Source organism: Meleagris gallopavo, chromosome 1, assembly GCF_905368555.1.
Source record: "Meleagris gallopavo chromosome 1, MGAL_WU_HG_1.1, whole genome shotgun sequence".
NCBI classification, from domain to species: Eukaryota; Metazoa; Chordata; class Aves; order Galliformes; family Phasianidae; genus Meleagris; species Meleagris gallopavo.
Window position 1 is genome coordinate 59,519,637 of NC_139404.1, and position 18,791 is coordinate 59,538,427.

Sequence of the window (18,791 nt, forward strand, 5' to 3'; positions counted from 1 at the left end):
AGTACAGGATATCACCTTTTTCCTCATCATCTAATGAGTTTATTCCTAATGGCGTTTGCAAAGAGACAGAAGCAATAAACAAAGGGCACCAAGAGGCAACAATCAGCTTGGGGCAGCCCTCTAGCCAGGCAGAACTCAATAAAACCAACAGTTCAGTTATAGCAATGAACTCATTCAATTGATTCATTCTAGGATCCCTACTAATCAACCTGCAACACACAAACAACTCTCTTGAAAGGCTGGACAGCAGTACAGCCCTTGCTCTGATCCCAGAGCTTCTGTCTTACCTCTCTGAGGGAACCTTTGATGGTGAAGAGCTTGTAGACGATCCAGAGAGGGATGCACACCATGGAGGAGAGGGCCAGCAGCCAGCCCAGCGTATCCCCCCACCACGGATACACATATTTCTTGTTGTAGGTCAGTGGGGTGTATTTGATCAGAGAAAACAAGAAGGTTGCCTGACAGGGTGGAAGAAGCCAAGAGAAAAAGTGCAAGAAAATCAACATTGTTAGTCAAAGTAGGTCTTTCTGGTTACTCCACACCTGCACAGAGTTATGTGGTAAAAGAGAGGCTACATAGCCTCAACACATGTGCAGATCCCTCCGTGTATATGTGTGTATGTATCTCAGAGGCACCCAGCTCTGCCCATCTCTCACCAAGCAAACTGCCGGAGTGATGAAAAGCCAGCAGTATTTGATGATGGGCCATGGCCGGTAGCCGATCATATCTTCAATGTTGTCATAGAAACGCTCAGCACCTGCAGGAGAGGGGAATGGTACCTCATTACTGAGGGAACAAGGGCAGCAGGGTCTGTGTATCTTGAGGAAGATGGCAAGTGAGGACCCTGCTTCCCCACCATCTGGGAGCTCCCCAGAAAATGAGGCAGTAACCTCTTAATAGCCAAGAACCCTGCTAGGAACTTCAGTTGTGGTTTAATGTCTGCTCACCCCAGAACAGCTCAGTGGGTCGCCACAGCCCCTCAGCAGGTATATATCCTGTGCCCTGTGCTAGTACATGAACTGAGGCTGTGACCTGAACCATACTTTATCCATCTCTTCTAGGCAGTACTAAGGTCCACAAGTCCATGGGACCTGATGGGGTGCATCCACGTGTGCTGAGGGAGTTGGCGGAGGTCATTGCTGAACCGCTCTCCATCATTTTTGAGAGGTCTTGGACAACAGGGGAGGTCCCTGAAGACTGGAGGATAGCCAATATCACTCTGGTCTTCAAAAAGGGCAAGAAGGAAGACCCGGGTAATTATAGGCCTGTCAGCCTCACCTCTGTCCCTGGAAAGGTGATGGAACAGCTTGTGCTGGATACCATCTCCAGACAACTGGGAGAAAAGGAGGTTATCAGGAGTAGTCAGCATGGGTTCACCAAGGGGAGGTCATGCTCGACCAACCTGGTGGCCTTCTATGATGCTGTCACATGCTGGGTGGATGGGGGAAGAGCAGTAGATGTAGTCTACCTTGATTTTAGAAAGGCATTTGATATGTCTCCCATGACATCCTTATAACAAAGCTGAGAAAGTGTGGGATAGATGAATGGACAGTGAGGTGAGTTGAGAACTGGCTGACTGGCAGAGTGCAGAGGGTCGTCATTGGTGGTGCAGAGTCTGGCTGGAGACCTGTGACCAGTGGTGTCCCCCAGCGGTCTGTGCTGGGTCCAGTCTTGTTCAACATCTTCATCAGTGACCTTGATGAAGGGATAGTGGCCACCCTCAGCAAGTTTGCTGATGATACGAAGTTGGGAGGATTGGCTGACACGCCTGAAGGCTGTGCTGCCATTCAGCGAGACCTGGACAGACTGGAGAGCTGGGCAGTAAGAAACTGGATGAGGTTCAACAAAAGCAAGTGTAGGGTCTTACACCTAGGGAGGAATAATTGCATGCACCAATACGGGCTGGGGGATGAGCTGCTAGAGAGGAGCTCTGCAGAGAGGGACCTGGGCGTCCTGGTGGACGACAGGTTGGCCATGAGCCAGCAGTGTGCCATCATGGCCAAGAAGGCCAATGGCATTTTGGGGTGCATTAAAAAGAGCGTGTCCAGCAGGTTGAGGGAGGTGATCCTCCCCCTCTACTCTGCCCTGGTAAGGCCTCATCTGGAGCACTGTGTCCAGTTCTGGGCTCCCCAGTACAAAAAAGACAGGGATCTCTTGGAAAGAGTCCAGCGGAGGGCCACAAAGATGGTGAAGGGCCTGGAGCATCTCCCCTGTGAAGAAAGGCTAAGTGAACTGGGTCTGTTTAGCCTTGAGAAAAGACGACTGAGAGGGGACCTGATCCAGGTTTATAAATATCTGAGGTGTGGCGGCCATAGTGGTGAGGCCAGTCTCTTTTCAGTGGTACGTGGAGACAGGACGAGGGGAAACGGACATCAGCTGCAGCATAGGAAGTTTTGCACGAATGTGCGTAAGAACTTCTTCACGGTGAGGGTGACGGAGCACTGGAACAGGCTGCCCAGGGAGGTTGTGGAGTCTCCTTCTCTGGAGATATTCAAGTCTCGCCTGGACGCCTACCTGTGCGACCTGGTGTAGGGAACCTGCTTTGGCAGGGGGGTTGGTCTCGATGATCTCTAGAGGTCCCTTCCAACCCCTACAATTCTGTGATTCTGTGATTTTGAATGTCAGGGCTGAAATAGGGCACACAAAAGCATTGTGAGGATCTCAGACTCCTCTATGCACAGACTGGGAAACTGTTCCCCCAGGCAGCTTCATATCCCCACGGAAGGAGGGTCTCAAAATCAGGGGCAGTTAGGAACCTGCTGAGGATATCTGCCAAGCAGATCCCCTAGGGCACTGCTTTGAGGAATGTCCCATCAGTTGAATCCATAGGCAACAAAGCAAGGGTTTAGAAGGCTACCTTGCGGTATTTCCAAGAGGAAATATTGACAGGTGCATTGAGGGTGGGAAAAGTGAAAGCTTGAGGGTGCAGAATTGAGCCCTCCTGGTTCATACTCACCATAGACCCAGGCAACGCAGAGTGTCTCAAAGATGGCCACAAATAGCAGGCACATGCCACTGGCAGCATAGTAATCAAAGAGCTGGAAGACATACATCCCACCCTGGGAAGGGTCAAGTGGGCAGTGAGGAGAAGTGGGGAAGGAGAGAGGAGAAAGGAGTCAGGCACAAGCTAAGAGCTCCAGCCAGAGAAGAGCACAAATTCAGCATCTTCCCCATGACTAGGAGACCACCCTCTCCCTCAGGGACACTTTTAGCCAATAACAAAGGCCATTTCCCTTGTGCTCAAGGCCTGATGAAGCTGTGTGGCAGATCTAGGAGACTTCTTGCTCTCAGGAGCCTCAGCAACCCTTCAGTCCTGGGCAGGGCAGTAGAAGGGAAGTGACCATCAGAGATGGTGGGGATATTTTAGGAGAAGACAAAAACAAAGCAACTCTTTTAACTGGAAACAGGAGTGGAAATCCCCTTCGAAGGCAGATTTGGCAGCATCAACACCACAACACACAGACTTCACTAAGTTTTAATTCCCATACACAAGGGAAATATATAGAAAATCAGTGTAATAAATATGGGGCACACTCTGGCTCACTAAATTTTCCATCCATTTTCCACCCAAGTTTTCAACCATTTTTGTAAGCTCCATGCAGGAGCAAAGAAAAGGATAAAGGCTCACTCTAAACCATGCAACCAGCTACAGTAGTAAATGTTTAACTCATGCAGAGATAAATTTATAACCAAAATATTGGCTGTTCAGAGCTCCAATTATCAGTCCTGGCAGGAAAGCTGTCAGAACTGTAACTGGCACAAGTGATCAGGACTGGAAGGGAAAGTGCAAACACCACAGGGAAGAACAGGGCAGGGCAGAGCAGGGCATGGCAGCCTCCTTCAGGCACTTAGCAGCAGGATGAAGCTCACCCATCTCCAGTATAAATCCCACCACCTGACAGGTCCCTGCCAGAAGGCACTTAGATCCAGCGAACACCATGCAGGTGATCTGAGCCCAAAATACCTCAGTGAGCATCACCAGCCCCACCAGATAGGAGAGGATGGAGACCAGCAGGATGAGGGTCTCCCGGCGGTTCTTCTTGCGGAAGATGGTGGGGTACATGTCCACAAGAGCTGTGACGAGGCTCTCCACACAGACAAACTGCAAAGAGCAGAGATCCCACCTCTGTCAGCCCAACCAGAGCAGTTTGCCAGCAGCCCCGCACCTCTATCTGTCAAGCTCAAGCCTGTCTTGAAGGGGTAGTGACTTTAATCCAGCAGAAAAGCATCCAGCACCTTTACCTGGCTGTCCAGTCCCAGTAAAACAACCATCAAGAAGAAGAAGCACGCCCAGAGTGGGGAGAAGGGCAGCATGACCACAGCCCGAGGGTAGGCGATGAATGCCAGGCCAGGTCCTGCGGGGAGAAGGGCTTCAGAGCAGGCAGCAGCACGGCACAGCATGGCACATCCCTGTGGACCCACATGAGGCAGCCACCTGGCCAAGTGCCACGTGGGAAACTAAGGCAGAGTGAAGGAGCTCCAGCAAGGAGGGAAGAAAATGGGGCACAGCAAGCTATGGCTGCATCACTGCTACGAGGACTGGGGGCCAGATGAGCCTCTGAGTTCAGCAGAAGCCTAAGTATATGCCATGCAGTTACTGCATCCCTTCTGGAGAGACATTATGTGCCTAACATAGCCCCAGTAGGCAGCTTGCACTGACCTCAAGACATGGCCATAGCATCATAACATTTCATGAGTGGGCATTTGTTTCTCCCTGGGTTTTGGAGGCGAAGAACAGAGCTTCCCACCAGGACAGGAGCCTGCTTTTGCAACACTGTTTTCTCTGGGGCAGATGCCCCGTGGGCATGCCTCCTGGCCCAGGGGAAAAACAGAAACCTCCCATGACACCATCATCCCACCACAGCCCTCACTCACCCGACTCGGCCACCTCAGCGATGGGCACTCCCTGCTCCCCAGCCATGAAGCCTAGGATGGAGAAGATGGCAAAGCCAGCCACAAAGCTGGTGCCACTGTTGAGGAAGCAGAGGGCCACACAGTCCCTGGGAGGAGAAAGAACAGCATCAGCTGGAGGGTTCAGATGTGACCCATACCCCACGGCATCCCCTGCTCTCCTCATCCTTGAGATAGATCTGCTACATATCTAAACACCTTATGTTTTTCCTCTCTCCTTGTTCGTCAGTTATGGGAGAGTAGCAGAGACTATTTCTGCTTGAGAGGGGGGCAGTTATTTTTTCTTAATAGATTTCTCAGACCAGCTACAATGTTCTCAGCTCTCAGAATTGCAAGATATCTCCTGGCCCTCACATTAGGAGAAAAAGATGAACAGAGCCATCCAATTTATTTTCTCTGATCTATTCCCTTTTGTCTCTGTTTCATCTCATTCTCATCCATCTACTCGTTAAACTAAACATTTCTTATCTATCCAATTCTTTTTTATTCTTCAGTCTCCCCAGGCCTCCTGTGACTGCAGCCCTGGGGACAACTCTAACCTTTCCCAGAATCTTTCCAAAATACTCTGAACAAAACTGAACACACCCTTCCGGCATTTCATGGCCTACTCTGACTTTATTAAATGCTACTCTGCAAATCCAGTGTGATTTTCTCTACCAGTCTTTAGGTCTCCAGCATTCTGCTCCTCCCTGCACATTAATTGAATCTATTCACAGTCTGCAACCATTTCTAGAGATAAACCTTAGCTCACGCAGAGCCCCGATGCCCTACAAGTGGCTCAGATTATTCCTCCCCATATCACAGCACTTTGTGTGACGAAGGACTACCCAACACCTAAAATCTTTGCTCCGCCTCTTCATTTCCTTATTAAGGCAGGAGAGATTTTATGAAACCTTCAGGGTGCATCCCAAAGAATCACCCAGAAGGTTCATGCTCTGCCAAGCTCAACCAGCCCCATGGGATGCTCGTGCTAGAACATCCTTTCTCCACCTGCTATAAGCCATTTAATTTCCACTTATGTTCTCAGTTATTTTATACAAACTCACATTTATTTCCAATAGCTCCTCTTCCTTCCCAGTGTTTCTTCCCTCCTTCCCCCAGATGTATGTATGAGGTTAGAACCTCCTTGGAAAGGCATGGGCTGGGAGATGATCTCCAGTCACCTGGCAGGTGGGAAGGGGTGTCATGGTGGGGGTAATATGCAAGAAATGGCCAGAGAAAAAGGAGTCCCCAGATTTTCACCTAAAGGAAGCCAGGGAGCCTCCATGATATCCCTTGCAATCCCAGAGAGTGAGAAATAGCCCATACGGTTTGGTGCCGTCTCAGACTGTTGTCGTATGAACAGTGGTCCATCCTCCCCACATTCTTTCCTTTCCCAGGTCTCCAAAGGTTACATGTGACTGAGAGAACTGTGCAGGACATAAAGCTTGTGTCCTTCTGTGTCATTAAAGCCTGGCCCTGTCTTTCTGCACAAACCAAAGCTGCAGAGTATAGTATCAACTTGTTAAAATTGGGTCCACGTCTGAAAACAGGCTGGTCGAAGTCTTGACACCAGAATTCAGCACAGTTTCCCTAGCAAAGCCAAAGGCATGAAGGGCTTGTGCATGAATGGACCTGTCTCCTTTTCTTCTGCCTCTCCCAGATGAAGCTACAGAAGCTTTTCACAGCCTTGCTGCTCAGCAGTCCCTGTCATCACCTCCATGTCACACTTTTAGATTGGAGATGCACAGGGACAATGCCCAAGGATGTGCAACAGGCAAGAGCCAATCCATTTTGTCTTCTCTTCCCACAGCCTTTTCTCTCAGGACTGCATCTGACAGAAGGGACAATGTGAAAAGAAAAAGAAGTCCCAGTCCAGCTGCTGGAGAGGCATCCCTACAGCAGGTGTGAAGTTTTAAGGCGAAGAGAAAGATGCCAAGCTAGGTCCATGGGGTGGTCTGCTTGGATCTTCCACAGTAATGACAACAAATTTGAATTTAGAAGGTGTGGGGAGCAACATGGGCCGCAGAGAAAGGTGAGAAAGAAAGCAGATAGCTTTTCTGGTCTCTTCCCCTCATACTAACCTTTTGCCTCTGGATATACAGCCTCAGATGCTGCATACATCTGCAGCAAACTGTGTGTGTTTTCACCTGAACACTTCAACTTGACAGCCTGATGCAATTTGGCAGTTGGGCTGATCTCTGCCCGAGGGCAGTCCAGCATGGGGAGAGAATGCAAGAGGCAGGAGTCACACCTGTAGGTTTATATATAGACTGCATATAGCACGTAGGCACCCAGAGCACTGAAAATTGTGCAAGACACTAGGTCTAAAAGAACTTACAGAGGATAAATCACAAGGTGAAAAGACTCCAATCTAGAGCCATTTGATCTCACAGCTTCCCTCACCTATGTAAACAGGGGAGGTTGGGGTGTGGACTGGGATCACAAAGCTAATGAAGAGGATCTGGCTTTGATGGGTCTCATATGGTCTGGAAAAGGGAATTTGTCATCCGTGACGTGGACAGAAAGTTCCTGACATTTCCCTTGGGTACAAAGCACAGAGAGATGGATTTGAGAAGAAAACACCTGCAAAGTGTTTTCTTACATCTTGAGTAGAAATGGAAAGCATGACACTTCAAAAGGCCCCCAGTGGTTCACCAGCCTATTTGCACTGATGTTGAGGGAAGGGAAGGCTCAAGGCAGCAGAGCCGTGCTCTAGTTACCTGTAGCAGTTGTTATGGTATTTGTTATAGCTGCCCAGAGCTGTCAGGCATCCCAGACAAATTGCATACGAAAAGAAGATTTGAGTGCCTGCATCCATCCAGACCTGCAAGGAAGATGCAAACAGAGGTAAGAAGATAAGGCCAGCACAGAGCACAGATGGTGCACCAATGGGAAGAGGCAGAGACCCAGAGGTCACCATAATCAGCAAAAAACATCAGTGCTCAAGCAGTCAGCAATACCCTGCATTTAGACAAGCCTTTGGTAGGAACAGGTTATGCAGTACAAGGAATTGCAGTGCTCTCTAAAGCACCCTGGGGGTAGCAAGAGCCAAAGGGAAAGGAGGTGCTGCAAGATTTGCAAACCCGCAGCACGTAGGGACCTTCATCATCATCTGTATCTTCCTCAGGCAAGTCTGCAGAAAACTGACTCTCGATAGTCTCTTGGTAGCAAGAGACTGAGCGAGCATTGTCCAAGAGAGCTGAAGGAGTCCTCCATCAGCAGAAGAGGGGGATATGATATGGGAAAGCCTGGTGTCCCACTGAGTGGCACAGGTATCTATGGCTGGTGGCCTTTTCTCCAAGACCTAACTTCAAAGGTTCCAAAATGTAAAAGCAAATCAACTGGGGAGGAATATTAGAAATAGAGTTGCTCACATAGGACATCTCTTAAAAGAAAATACTGGAATGATGTTAGTCCCACAAAGCCTGAACTCCTCTTTGATCTCTCTGTCAAGAACACATCCCGGTGCTCAGAGCCTGACATTTGTCAATGACAAATTAGATTTGAAAGACTATCTGTGTGCAGTCACTGATGCAATCACAGCCTTCTGCAGAGAACAGCAAAAGCAGGGACCAGCAGTGAGGAATGAAGCAATGACAAAGATTGCTATCTAACATCTTTCTTCCTAAAGGGTTTATAAAATAGAGATAAGGCAAGCATTCAGTCAATGGTGCTTCTAGAGACAAAAGGGAAAGCAGTGAGGAAAGAAAAGTGGAAAAAAGTGATTAGTGGGGTAAGTTTAATGAGAAGAGTCTCCAAGTGGCTATACCTTGGAGCAGCAGTGCTGGTGAGTCCTCAGATAAACATTCACCTTGCTCAGGGCCCTGCCTGGGGATGTATCCCAGGAACAGAAGCACCAGAGAGGAACATAGTGGTTTTGGTGATTACAAATTATACCATACATGCTCAACCAAGGCCTCACATCTTGAGGGGCAACCAGCTAGTGCTCACTGGTGTCACTGCTTTCCCCAGCCATCCTGCAAAAAGCTCAGCCAACATTCAGCCCCATCTTCTTCTCATCAGTCAAAACTGACAAGAAGAAATCCTTCCACGGGGAGTCAGATCAAATCTTCGATTTGTAGAATGGAAAGAGACAGATGATGAGGTTGGACTGGAACAGCTAGTTCTGGGCACAAGGACATTGAAAAAGTAGTTGGCTTTAGTCTTTTGTACTTTATTTTTGGAGGAGTGGGGTAGGGAAGCAGGTTTGGAAACCAAAATATTAGCTCACTATTGCATTTGAAAAAGATTGGAAAAAACAAAGTCTTTTATTTATCTATTTATTTTCTTCACAATTAATTCCTAAAGATTCTTCACAATATATTCTTCACAATAAATTCCTAATCATTGTGTCTGTAAGCAGTCAGGGCATGGGCTTCACTTCTCCATTGCTTTTTGGGCACAGCAAGGCACTGAGACCGGCTGATCCAGCTGACATCCGTGCATCAGTAATTTAATCATCTTCTCATAGGTCAGGATGAGAAATTCTGTTAGGCTTGATTTGTTGTTCTGCTGTTCATTGCTTGTGCTGTGTTTTGTCTTTTTTTCAATAAAATTCCAGCTTGAATTTCACTCTCTTGAGGTTTTTGAAGCACTTTCAGATCAGTTTGTTCAGGTAAAAAGACTCTTGCCATCAAACAGCATTCCCCACCCTTGCCATAAATTGGGTTCATTTCCGCAGTTCAAACTGATTTAACAGTGGTCAGAAATCTCAAAGATACCAACTACTTAAGAATTTCACAACAACCAGGGAACAGGAAAGACTCAGCATCCCCACTGAGAGGAAAGCTACAGGGAGGAGCAGTCAACCAGTGTTAAATATCAGATAAATCACACAAGCAGGAGACATGAGAAACATCCCAAGGGCAGGAAAAGAACTGGTGCTTTACCAGATGATGGTAGAAGTCAAATATCAAGACACCAAGCTTCATTAGCTCTGTGACTCATGAAGTGGCTTTGTTCCTACAGCCAGCAATACTCTCGATGTGCAGCAGAGATTAGAATGGGGTCTGCAGGTTCCTGCTGCACTGCCTGAGGTGCATTTCCAGAAGGATGTCTGTAGGGAATACAGGTCCTGCCTCAGCGTGTGTTCCCATTTGAAGCAAGGCAGCCTGTGGCTGAACCAGTGCAAACAAAGCTAAGTATGATACACGGAGATTCTGATCCTACTCAGTCATCCTGACTGTGAGCACCAGCTCAGACTGTACACACTTCTGTTTCTCATTTTAAAAGGCTACTGAAGCTCTTGGGTGAAAGGCCACCCACTTCTTCTTCCTTCCCAGAGCCCTAGCATCTCCCACATTCCTTGAGTGCTGATGGACTCCAACAAGACTGATGCCATGGGTGTTATGGAGATGAGCAACAGCAGCATGACTCAGGACGTGGGGTGGGAAGGGTATTCAGCTCACCCCATCTCAGCCCCACAGTTTCATGGGGCTTACAAAGAGCACCTACTCCTGGAAACAGTAGCCCACATCTGCTCTCCCTGAGCTGCCTCCTGTGCTCGTTCCTCTCCCTTTTGTGACTCAGATAAATGTTCCTTCCAGCCCTTTCAATATCCCCCCCTTTCCACCCCCTGCTGCTGAAGAACAGCCTCTCATTATTTTAATATTTCCACTCCAACTAAAGGGGCTTGATGGGGTCATGGAGGGCTCTCTTTTCCCTGCAGAAAAGCATGCTGCTCTTCTCTAGCTGCAGCTCCACTGCTGAAGTTTATCCTGTTGTTCAGATTTTGCTGGCACATTGGCAGACTGGGTATTTTGCTGCGATTGCTGTCTGCAGTTTTTCAAGCCATCCAAGTTTATTTAATTCATAATTCAATTTCCTTGAACATGTTGTTTACTCCAGTTTGTAATAACCTCCTACTCTATGTTTTTAACCAAAGCCTTCACACCTGAGCTGCAGTTATTTGAGATGGTTATGGCCTAGCAGAGAACATTTTCCTTCTTCCCTTAATTTTCTTAGTAATATTTGCCTTATTACATGTACTAGAATTTAATACCCCCTGAACTGAAACAAATCCTTCCTTAGGAAAACCTCAGAGCACTTATAAATAATAGTAAGGAGTATTTTAGAGCAAAATGCTCTAAAATGCTCAGCAAGTTCACGGATGACACCAAGCTGTGTGGTGCAGTCAAGGAATGGGTTGCCATCCTGAGACACCCAGGCAGGCTTGAGCAGTGGGCTCAGGTGAACCTCGTGAGGTTCAATAAATCCAGCTGCAAGGTCTGCATGTGAGTCATGGCAAACCCCACTGTCAGCATAGGCTGGAGGATATCAGGGTGGAACAAAGTCCTGCTGAAAAGGAGCTGGGGAGACTGGTGGATGGTGAACTCATGAGTCAATGTGCCCTCACAGCCCAGAGTGCCAACTATATCCTGGACTGCATGAAAAGAAACACGGTCAGCAGGTCAGGGATGTGATTCTTCCCCTTTGTTCTGCACTGGTGAGATCTCACCTGGAGCACTGTGTCCCAGTCCTCAGTACAGGAGAGATATAGACCAGGAGTGCATCCAGCCCCCTATGAAGACAGGCTGAGAGGGCTAGGACTGTTCAGCCTGGAGAAGGGAAGGCTCTGGAGGACATGAGAGTAACCTTTCAGTATCTAAAGGTGGTCTGTAAGAAAGGAGACAGGCTCTTCCACAGGGTCTACTGTGTTAGAACAAGGGGAAATGTTTTCAAACAAAAAAATGGGAGATTAGATTGGAGATAAGGAAGATGTTTTTTGCAATCAGGGTGGTGAGGCACTGGCACCAGTTGCCCAGAAAGATGGTGGATGCCCCGTCCCTGGAGACATTCAAGGCCAGGTTGGATGGGGCTCTTAGCAACCTGATCAACCTGTGGGTGTCCCTGTTCACTGCAAGGGAGTTGAACTAGGTGACATTTAATGGTCCCTTCCAACTCAAACGATTCTATTCTAAGAAGCCTAGTGCATGCATCACACATCACACACAGGGACCTTAATGATGCTATGATTTTATGGTTTTGCATCTGGGAGAGCCCCCCACCTCTGCACTTTCTGTAAACACTGTAAGTAAAAAAAAAAAAAAAAAAAACAGGCTCTGGCTCATCCCAAAAACACAGCTGTTTTACCCTCCTCCCCAAGGTGATGGGGAGGGATGAGGGATGCTCCTGGACTCCAGGCTGTACGATTCTGCCTAAAAACAAACATGCTGCCTTCAGAAAGGGGAAACGGGGCCAGCAACAGCATGACACGAGCACGTAAGGTCAAGCTAAAAGCTTGCTGGGGGAAAAAAAAACAAATAAGGGGAACAAATAATATTTAGCATGCCCATGGTTGCCTTCACCTCTTGCTGGGAAGCAGCAGCTCTCATTGGCGGCAGAGCAAGCAGCAGGAGGGACCCAAATTTGAAGGCTCTGATCCCATCCCCAGCATGGCTGCAGGGGCCCATGGCCAAGAAGTTCTCAGAGGCCACAGGGGAAGCAGCTCCTTATGGCAAGCTCTTCTTTGTACAAAGACTTTCTGAGGCTCAAGAGCTAAAGCACAAGCAGACACAAGACAGTGTGTTTTGGGGAAATTTGGGGGAAAAAAAAAAGCGAGAGGTCTTGGACATGGTCTGAGAAGCACTTTCTGCTTATGAAGAGAGGGACATTCTCCAAGACTTCTAAATTTTACTCTCCTTTTCTCAGTCAATAGACCTAATAATATTTAGCTAGAAATATTTGAGACTGATACCAGAGTGAAAAGAAACCACTGCATTTTTTCTCTTTCAAGCAAGACCCAATACATTGCTAACACTTTCTGCATCAAGCCCATCAGCTATCCCCTCAACTCTGTCCATTACAATGGTTTCTGGTCATGGTTTGCATTGAATGATAGAGAACCTACCAGTGCCAGAAAAAAGTTTCTCCAACAACAAACTGCCCACACTTAACCCTTCCTTTTAGTGTGAATTATTTCATTTCAGCTTCCTGCAAGTGGACCACTCTGCATCTCTCTCCATAATCACATCAGGAAATCCCAGAGTTATCTACTGAAATAAACAAGTCATAAAATTACCACAGAAAACATTGGGAAGGGTGGAGTGAGCAAGAGAGGAAGTGGTGAGCAATCCTGAGTTCCCCTATCTGTTAAAACACAGTCTGTACTGCGGAAAATATAGGAACCTTCTGGAGTTCAAAAAATGCAATCAAGGGGGGACAAAAAGAAACGAGCTCAGCAATTGACTAGTATGCTATTTTAAAAATACACAATATCAAACAAGAAACAAACAATGGGGTTGGTTTGGGGGAAATTTTTAGGAACTGTAGGTGGCCTACAGTTCAAAATGAATTCTCTCAGATGATTTTGCTGTTATCTGCTTCTACTTGAGCAGAACTGGATTTTATTATACAAAACTTGCTCAGCAGTTTCACTGTATGTCTGATCTATTTTAATATCAAATATTTTGCATTTAACCTTTTAATTGTAAACATTTTTATAGAATGGGAAAAGGAAGTTGCAGGAAGATTTAGGGAATTGCAGACTTTATGGCTGGAAGAGACCATCATGCCAAGACTTGGCCTGGATGATCCTTGTGGGTCTCTTCCAACTCAGGATATTCTATGATTAATCATCAGTCAGCTCTCATGCACAGGATTTCTGGTTCTGTCCAAGGTCGTTGAGCAGGTGAAAAGCAGTGATTTCCACACAGACACTTAATCACATCTTGGCTGCTTCTCCCCTGGTAGAATCTGCTAAATAATTCATCCCTTCTTTTCACATATGTTTTCATATACTTTTAAGCAGTTATCCTTTTGTCCCCTTGTATATTGTTTTCCCTTTATCTAAACCTCCTCCTTATTACAAGGCTCAGATTGAAGAGGTTATTATATTTTTTTTCAAATTTCCAGCATCCCTTCCTAGGCACTGCAGAACTTTGCATTTTTCCAGGCAGCACTGGACTGCAGGTAAGCAATCACAGCCTTGTCCTGTGAGCACAAGTCGATTGTCATCAACTTGGCTGGTAGAACATTTGCTGTCTCTGCATGGCAGCAGGGGCACACTGTGCACATGCAAGGCTTGGGGCACTAGCCCTTACCTTTCCTATCCAATAGAAGAAAAATGAAGAAAATGCAAGACTTGCTACCCAGTTTGGTGAGACCCTTGTGAGCACAAGGCTTTGCAGAAGCAAGGGAGCACACTTGGAAAATGGCAGAAGGATCTCACATCGCATCAGCACACACAGAGCTGCACACAGTATGACCACAGACCTGTCCTCACTCTCTTGAGAGTTTTAGAAAACCCCCTCCAACCTCTCTGCACGTCACAGGGAGGCAGGGCCGTCCTGCCCACTTCCTCCCTGCAGCTGAGAGAGCATGAGAGAAGCCAGCAGTGCAAAACAAAGCCTTTCAGCCACTGCTTGGGCACACAAATGAGAGCAACTTCCAGAATGCTGGACAGGATCTCTGAGCACTTCACATGACGAAAACCAGATCTCCTTCAGCTGCAGACTGGAAACCCTAAGTTAAATCTGCTGAACCAGAGCCACACCACGCTGGTGGCACTGGCAAATTCAGAGCCCCCAGCAGCCCTAGCACATTGTCACCACACTCCACTGACCCTTGCTCCTTGCATCAGGCAGAGATGCCCACACTTGCAAAATTAACAGCAGAGTCAACACTAGGGCTAGAGCAGAAAGAGTTAATGGGGTTACAAAGGGTTTTGCTGGCCTATTTTCCAAGCAGGCACCCTTTAATCTCCTTTGGAAACACCTTCACACAAAGGCTGGTACAGCAGCTCAGCTGGAGCCAGGATTTAATGTGGAAGAACTTGTCCCAAAGAGATTAACAACAGCAGTCAGGCACAGACTGTCCGGCCAGGCAGGCAGGAATTTCTCAATAAGAACTGGGGGGAGAGAAGGACAGCCAGGTCCTAGGGTGCATCAAATCATCATCATTCTCTCCTTCCTCCTCCTCCTCCTCCTCACCCCTGCAACCCCAGACATTACAGAGCCCCTGAGCACAGTGGTATCCCCAAGAAATGACAGGTTCAGTTGACATTGCTCTCTCTGAAGGGGTTAAACCCACCGATGGCTTCTGTCACCTGTGTTCTTGCTCCCAGGCAGCTCAGACCCACCTCAGATGAGAAAATACAGGAAGGGCACAGGGGAAGGCCAAGGGCCATCCATATCATAGTCCTGCTTTGTACCCAGTGTAGGTAAAGAGGAGACAAATAGAAGGAATTGGAAGAAAGATAGTATGGAAAGAAAAAAGAAGGAAAGAAGATAGCCACAGCCATCCAGGCAAGCACAACTCAGCCATTCATTTTTTTCACCGGTCTTACCTGAGGATCCCCGAGTCGACTGAGGTCTGGGTAAAGGTAGAAGAGGATTCCCTGGGATGCTCCAGGCAGGGAGACTCCTCGGATCAGCAGGACTACCAGCATGAGGTACGGGAACGTGGCTGTGAAGTACACCACCTGGAAGTGGAACATGGGAACAGACATGAGCACTCCAAGCACCTTGCTTTAGCCTACACTGAGAAAAAATGCATTTTTTTTATATGTGCCCAGGAACTGCGTGGCGTGGCACAGCATGTTTGGAGCCAGAGAAAATCTCGCTAGTCCTAGGAGTGAACCGGAGTGAGAGTCGGGCTGTCACAAGAACAACTCCACCAAAGACAGCAGTAATACGTGTCTGCATCAGCAGAGGGGCTATGCATCCCCATCTCGGTTGCTAATTGCTGTAGTGTGCTACAATACCACGTTATGCTTTGTGCTTCTGAACTGTCAAACTAGCCGAGGTCTGATGCAGCCTCCCCAGCAGTTCAAGTAGCATCATTAATGCCTTTGAGTTTCTCCTGCACATTCAAGACTTACTGATCACCTTTAAAACAGTTGCTCAGTTTGTTGTATCACACTGGGCCAGTAAAGAAATGTTGCTCCTTCAGGTTTTTCCTGTGTGGACGTGCTGATCAGCACACTTCAACTTAATGCTACCTTACAGCTCTTTTCTCAGCTTCAGCAGTTACGCACTGAAGAACTAAAGAACTTCTCTAGAGGAACCACAATATGTGATGCTGTGAAATCATCTGTTTCTCCCACCTGCCCATCCATCCAGAACGAGCTGTTTCAAAATCCCCCTAAAGCACACCATTCCCTGATGGCAGGGACAGGCTGTCACTGCTACAGCAGCTTCTGCAGCAGAGGAAGTACTGCCAGCAGCAAGAGAATGATTTCCCTGGGCAACACAATCACCTTCTCTCCTCCCTGGATAATTCCTGTGAGACAAGCAGCGATTCAAATAGATTTTTTCTGGATCCATCCTGATGATATACTTTATTTGAACAAAACGACATCCAAAGAACCTGACACTGCTCTAAGTTGAGATGCACATTTTGGTGATTCAGTCTTGCTATGTAGAAGGACAGAAGGATTTGAGTGATGTCCTATCCTTGAAAAACAAACTCTTCAATTATCACCTCTGCCTGCAGCCCCAAGTTCTCTATGCATTTAATACACCTTGCTCTATATATCACAGCGGTCTGGGGTAATGTCACAGAGATTAGTGAAAAACATCTCCCTGCTGGGGCTCATGATTGCCTGAGATGTCTGTGCAAGCAGCTCCATCCTTGTCTGTCTGAATCTGCATCCTAGATGTTGAAGGAACCCGGGGACAGCACTCTTCAACACTGGCAAATGCCATCATTCATTTCAATCTCAAGGTTTCAAGAAGGCTCTGATTTAGAGCTCCTCAGTGACAGTTAATCAAATCTATGTGTCCTGTGAGTTTAACAGTCATCTCTGTACTTACCACAGAACCAAATTATTGCTTCAGGATATGACAGGATGAAAGTCTAATATTTCTCAGGTCATGAAATCAAAATATTTGAAACAGAAATCTTAAAAATAACCCTAAAAATTGCCTTTCAACCTTGGTGCATTTTCTTCCAGGATGGCAGGTTGCGTACTTTCAGATGGATCTCTAAATAACATCAGTTTTAGGAGCTCAGAATACAATCTGCTTGTTCTCTTGTAAATGGTTCAGATTCTGGACTTGGTAATGTTCAGTGTGCCTGTGAGAGCTCACATGTTGAACTTTTCACTCAACAGTCACTTACATCTGCACTGAGACCAACGGCCTGGATTTGAAGCATGTTTTCTTGAATGGAGAGTTCCAAACTGCTATCTAACAACATGAACATCTGGATCTAATGATATATTACTCAATGCTTGGCTCAAAACCAATCTTTTTATTTCTTGGGCATTGTTAGCTCTAGCTCCATCACTAGGAACCTTGCCGGGACCAGTGTGATCGTTCTGTCACATGCTGGTCAACAACATCCAACATCCAGGGTTTATTTGAACCTGATCCACATGCCTCGGCAAAGTGATTCCATCTGTGACAACCTCCTGCATCTGCGAGAGCTCCCTGGGGACAGGCAATCTCTGCATCTGAGGATGCAAACTGCTGCAAAACTGTTCCGTGTAGGACAAATTCAGTTCAAGGGCTGGTAAACCAATGCCCCATGTATCTCTACTGAAAGATTTCTGTTTTCAAGGGGATAAGATCTCACCATTGCTAGTCCTTTTTGCTAAGAATCACTTGCATTTAGCACTGAACTTGGATCTGAAATAGATTGGATTTGTTCTCAGCACTTCCCACACTATGTTTGCTGTACTTTCGTATCATATTTGCTGTTATTATACTGCTTCTGCTTTCTTTTACCAGGCCACTACAGCGAGCAGTTGCTCTTTTCTTCTAATTTTACTCCATGGAAACCAGGAAATATTGTCTCTGCAAGCTGCTTTGCCTTCATGTTTCACAGTTCCGGACTATCCTGGAAGCAGGAGGAACTGATAGCATCCATGCCGTCAACTTGATGGAAATGGATGCAGCTACAATTTACAACCCACCACATTGAGGAGACACCGTCTAGATAACATTCTAAACAATTTCACTTCCATCTGTTTTTGCTGCCTCCAGACCGGGAATGGGTCAGGAGGCAGAAGTAGAAACAAAGGAATTGTGTCAGTGCTGCAACAGAGAGAGGAGGTAGGGGTGGGGCAGCTCAGGATGGAGCTGGATAGTCACACCAATCTGCCTCAGAAAAATTCAGAGAAATACCTCTGTGATAACCAGCGTGGCTAAAAAAGGAAATCTTATACATGGGGAATGCAAGCATCTATAGGAAGAGCTAGGACCAACAAGAAAGACAAAAAGAAGATCCCCGTGATGCTGAGGCAGAGAAAGCTTTAAGTACATGAGCGTTTACTATCTAATGAATTTGAAAATATCCAGCAGGGGCAGAAACTGTTCATGCTGTGGCAGGAGGGAAGGGAACTGGCAGCCACCTCTTGCACACAAAGATAGCAATGTCTCCTGGACCTGCACTTGGAGGCTCAATGTGAGCCTAGAGCTCACCTTTCCTGTGGACTTGACCCCTTTCCAGATGCAAAAGTAGCAGATGATCCACGCCAGCAGCAAACACAGGGCCAGCTCCCAGCGCAGGCTGCCCAGGTGCTGGATGCCATCAGAAATCTTCAGAACTCTCCTCCTGTAGAGGGAGAAGAAAACAGCACTCAAGTGGTGGCCAGTGTTGGCCACCAGTGTTCCCAACACACCTCTCACTACGTCTCCAGAGCACCTACAACAACCCAACAACTTTGAGGAGAAAGGATGTTCTACAGACAAGACCCAGCTCTGAGCTGCAAGCTGCAGAGGTGTCAAACTGTAGCCCACTACTAGAATTAGACTACTGGACCTGTACTACCAGCCTGGAGGTTCACATATGGATTCTACACTTGCTCTCAAGCTGGGCTTTGGGCCAAGACATTTCTTTTCCTTTCCCACTCCAACCTTTAGTGTTTCTTCTCCCTCTTGCACTTATCAGCTTATAAGGCCAAGGTCTTACAGTCTCACCCTTGCCTTAAAGAAGCTTTTTGAGCTATGGGTGTG

The 18,791-nt window shown here is 47.1% G+C and overlaps 1 protein-coding gene across 1 annotated transcript in view; it reads right to left on the reverse strand.

The window, feature by feature from the left end:
- LOC100539895 (sodium- and chloride-dependent GABA transporter 2) overlaps window positions 1–18,791 on the reverse strand; it is a 36,941-nt gene that overhangs the window by 686 nt on the left and 17,464 nt on the right. The window contains exons 6-14 of the mRNA XM_085229823.1: window positions 18,258–18,390; window positions 15,179–15,313; window positions 7,614–7,717; window positions 4,876–5,000; window positions 4,243–4,355; window positions 3,965–4,102; window positions 2,957–3,059; window positions 657–757; window positions 288–458 (exon numbers count right to left, since the gene is read on the reverse strand). Coding sequence (XP_085085949.1) covers window positions 288–458; window positions 657–757; window positions 2,957–3,059; window positions 3,965–4,102; window positions 4,243–4,355; window positions 4,876–5,000; window positions 7,614–7,717; window positions 15,179–15,313; window positions 18,258–18,390 — 1,123 coding nt within the window. The remainder of the gene's footprint in view (window positions 1–287; window positions 459–656; window positions 758–2,956; window positions 3,060–3,964; window positions 4,103–4,242; window positions 4,356–4,875; window positions 5,001–7,613; window positions 7,718–15,178; window positions 15,314–18,257; window positions 18,391–18,791) is intronic.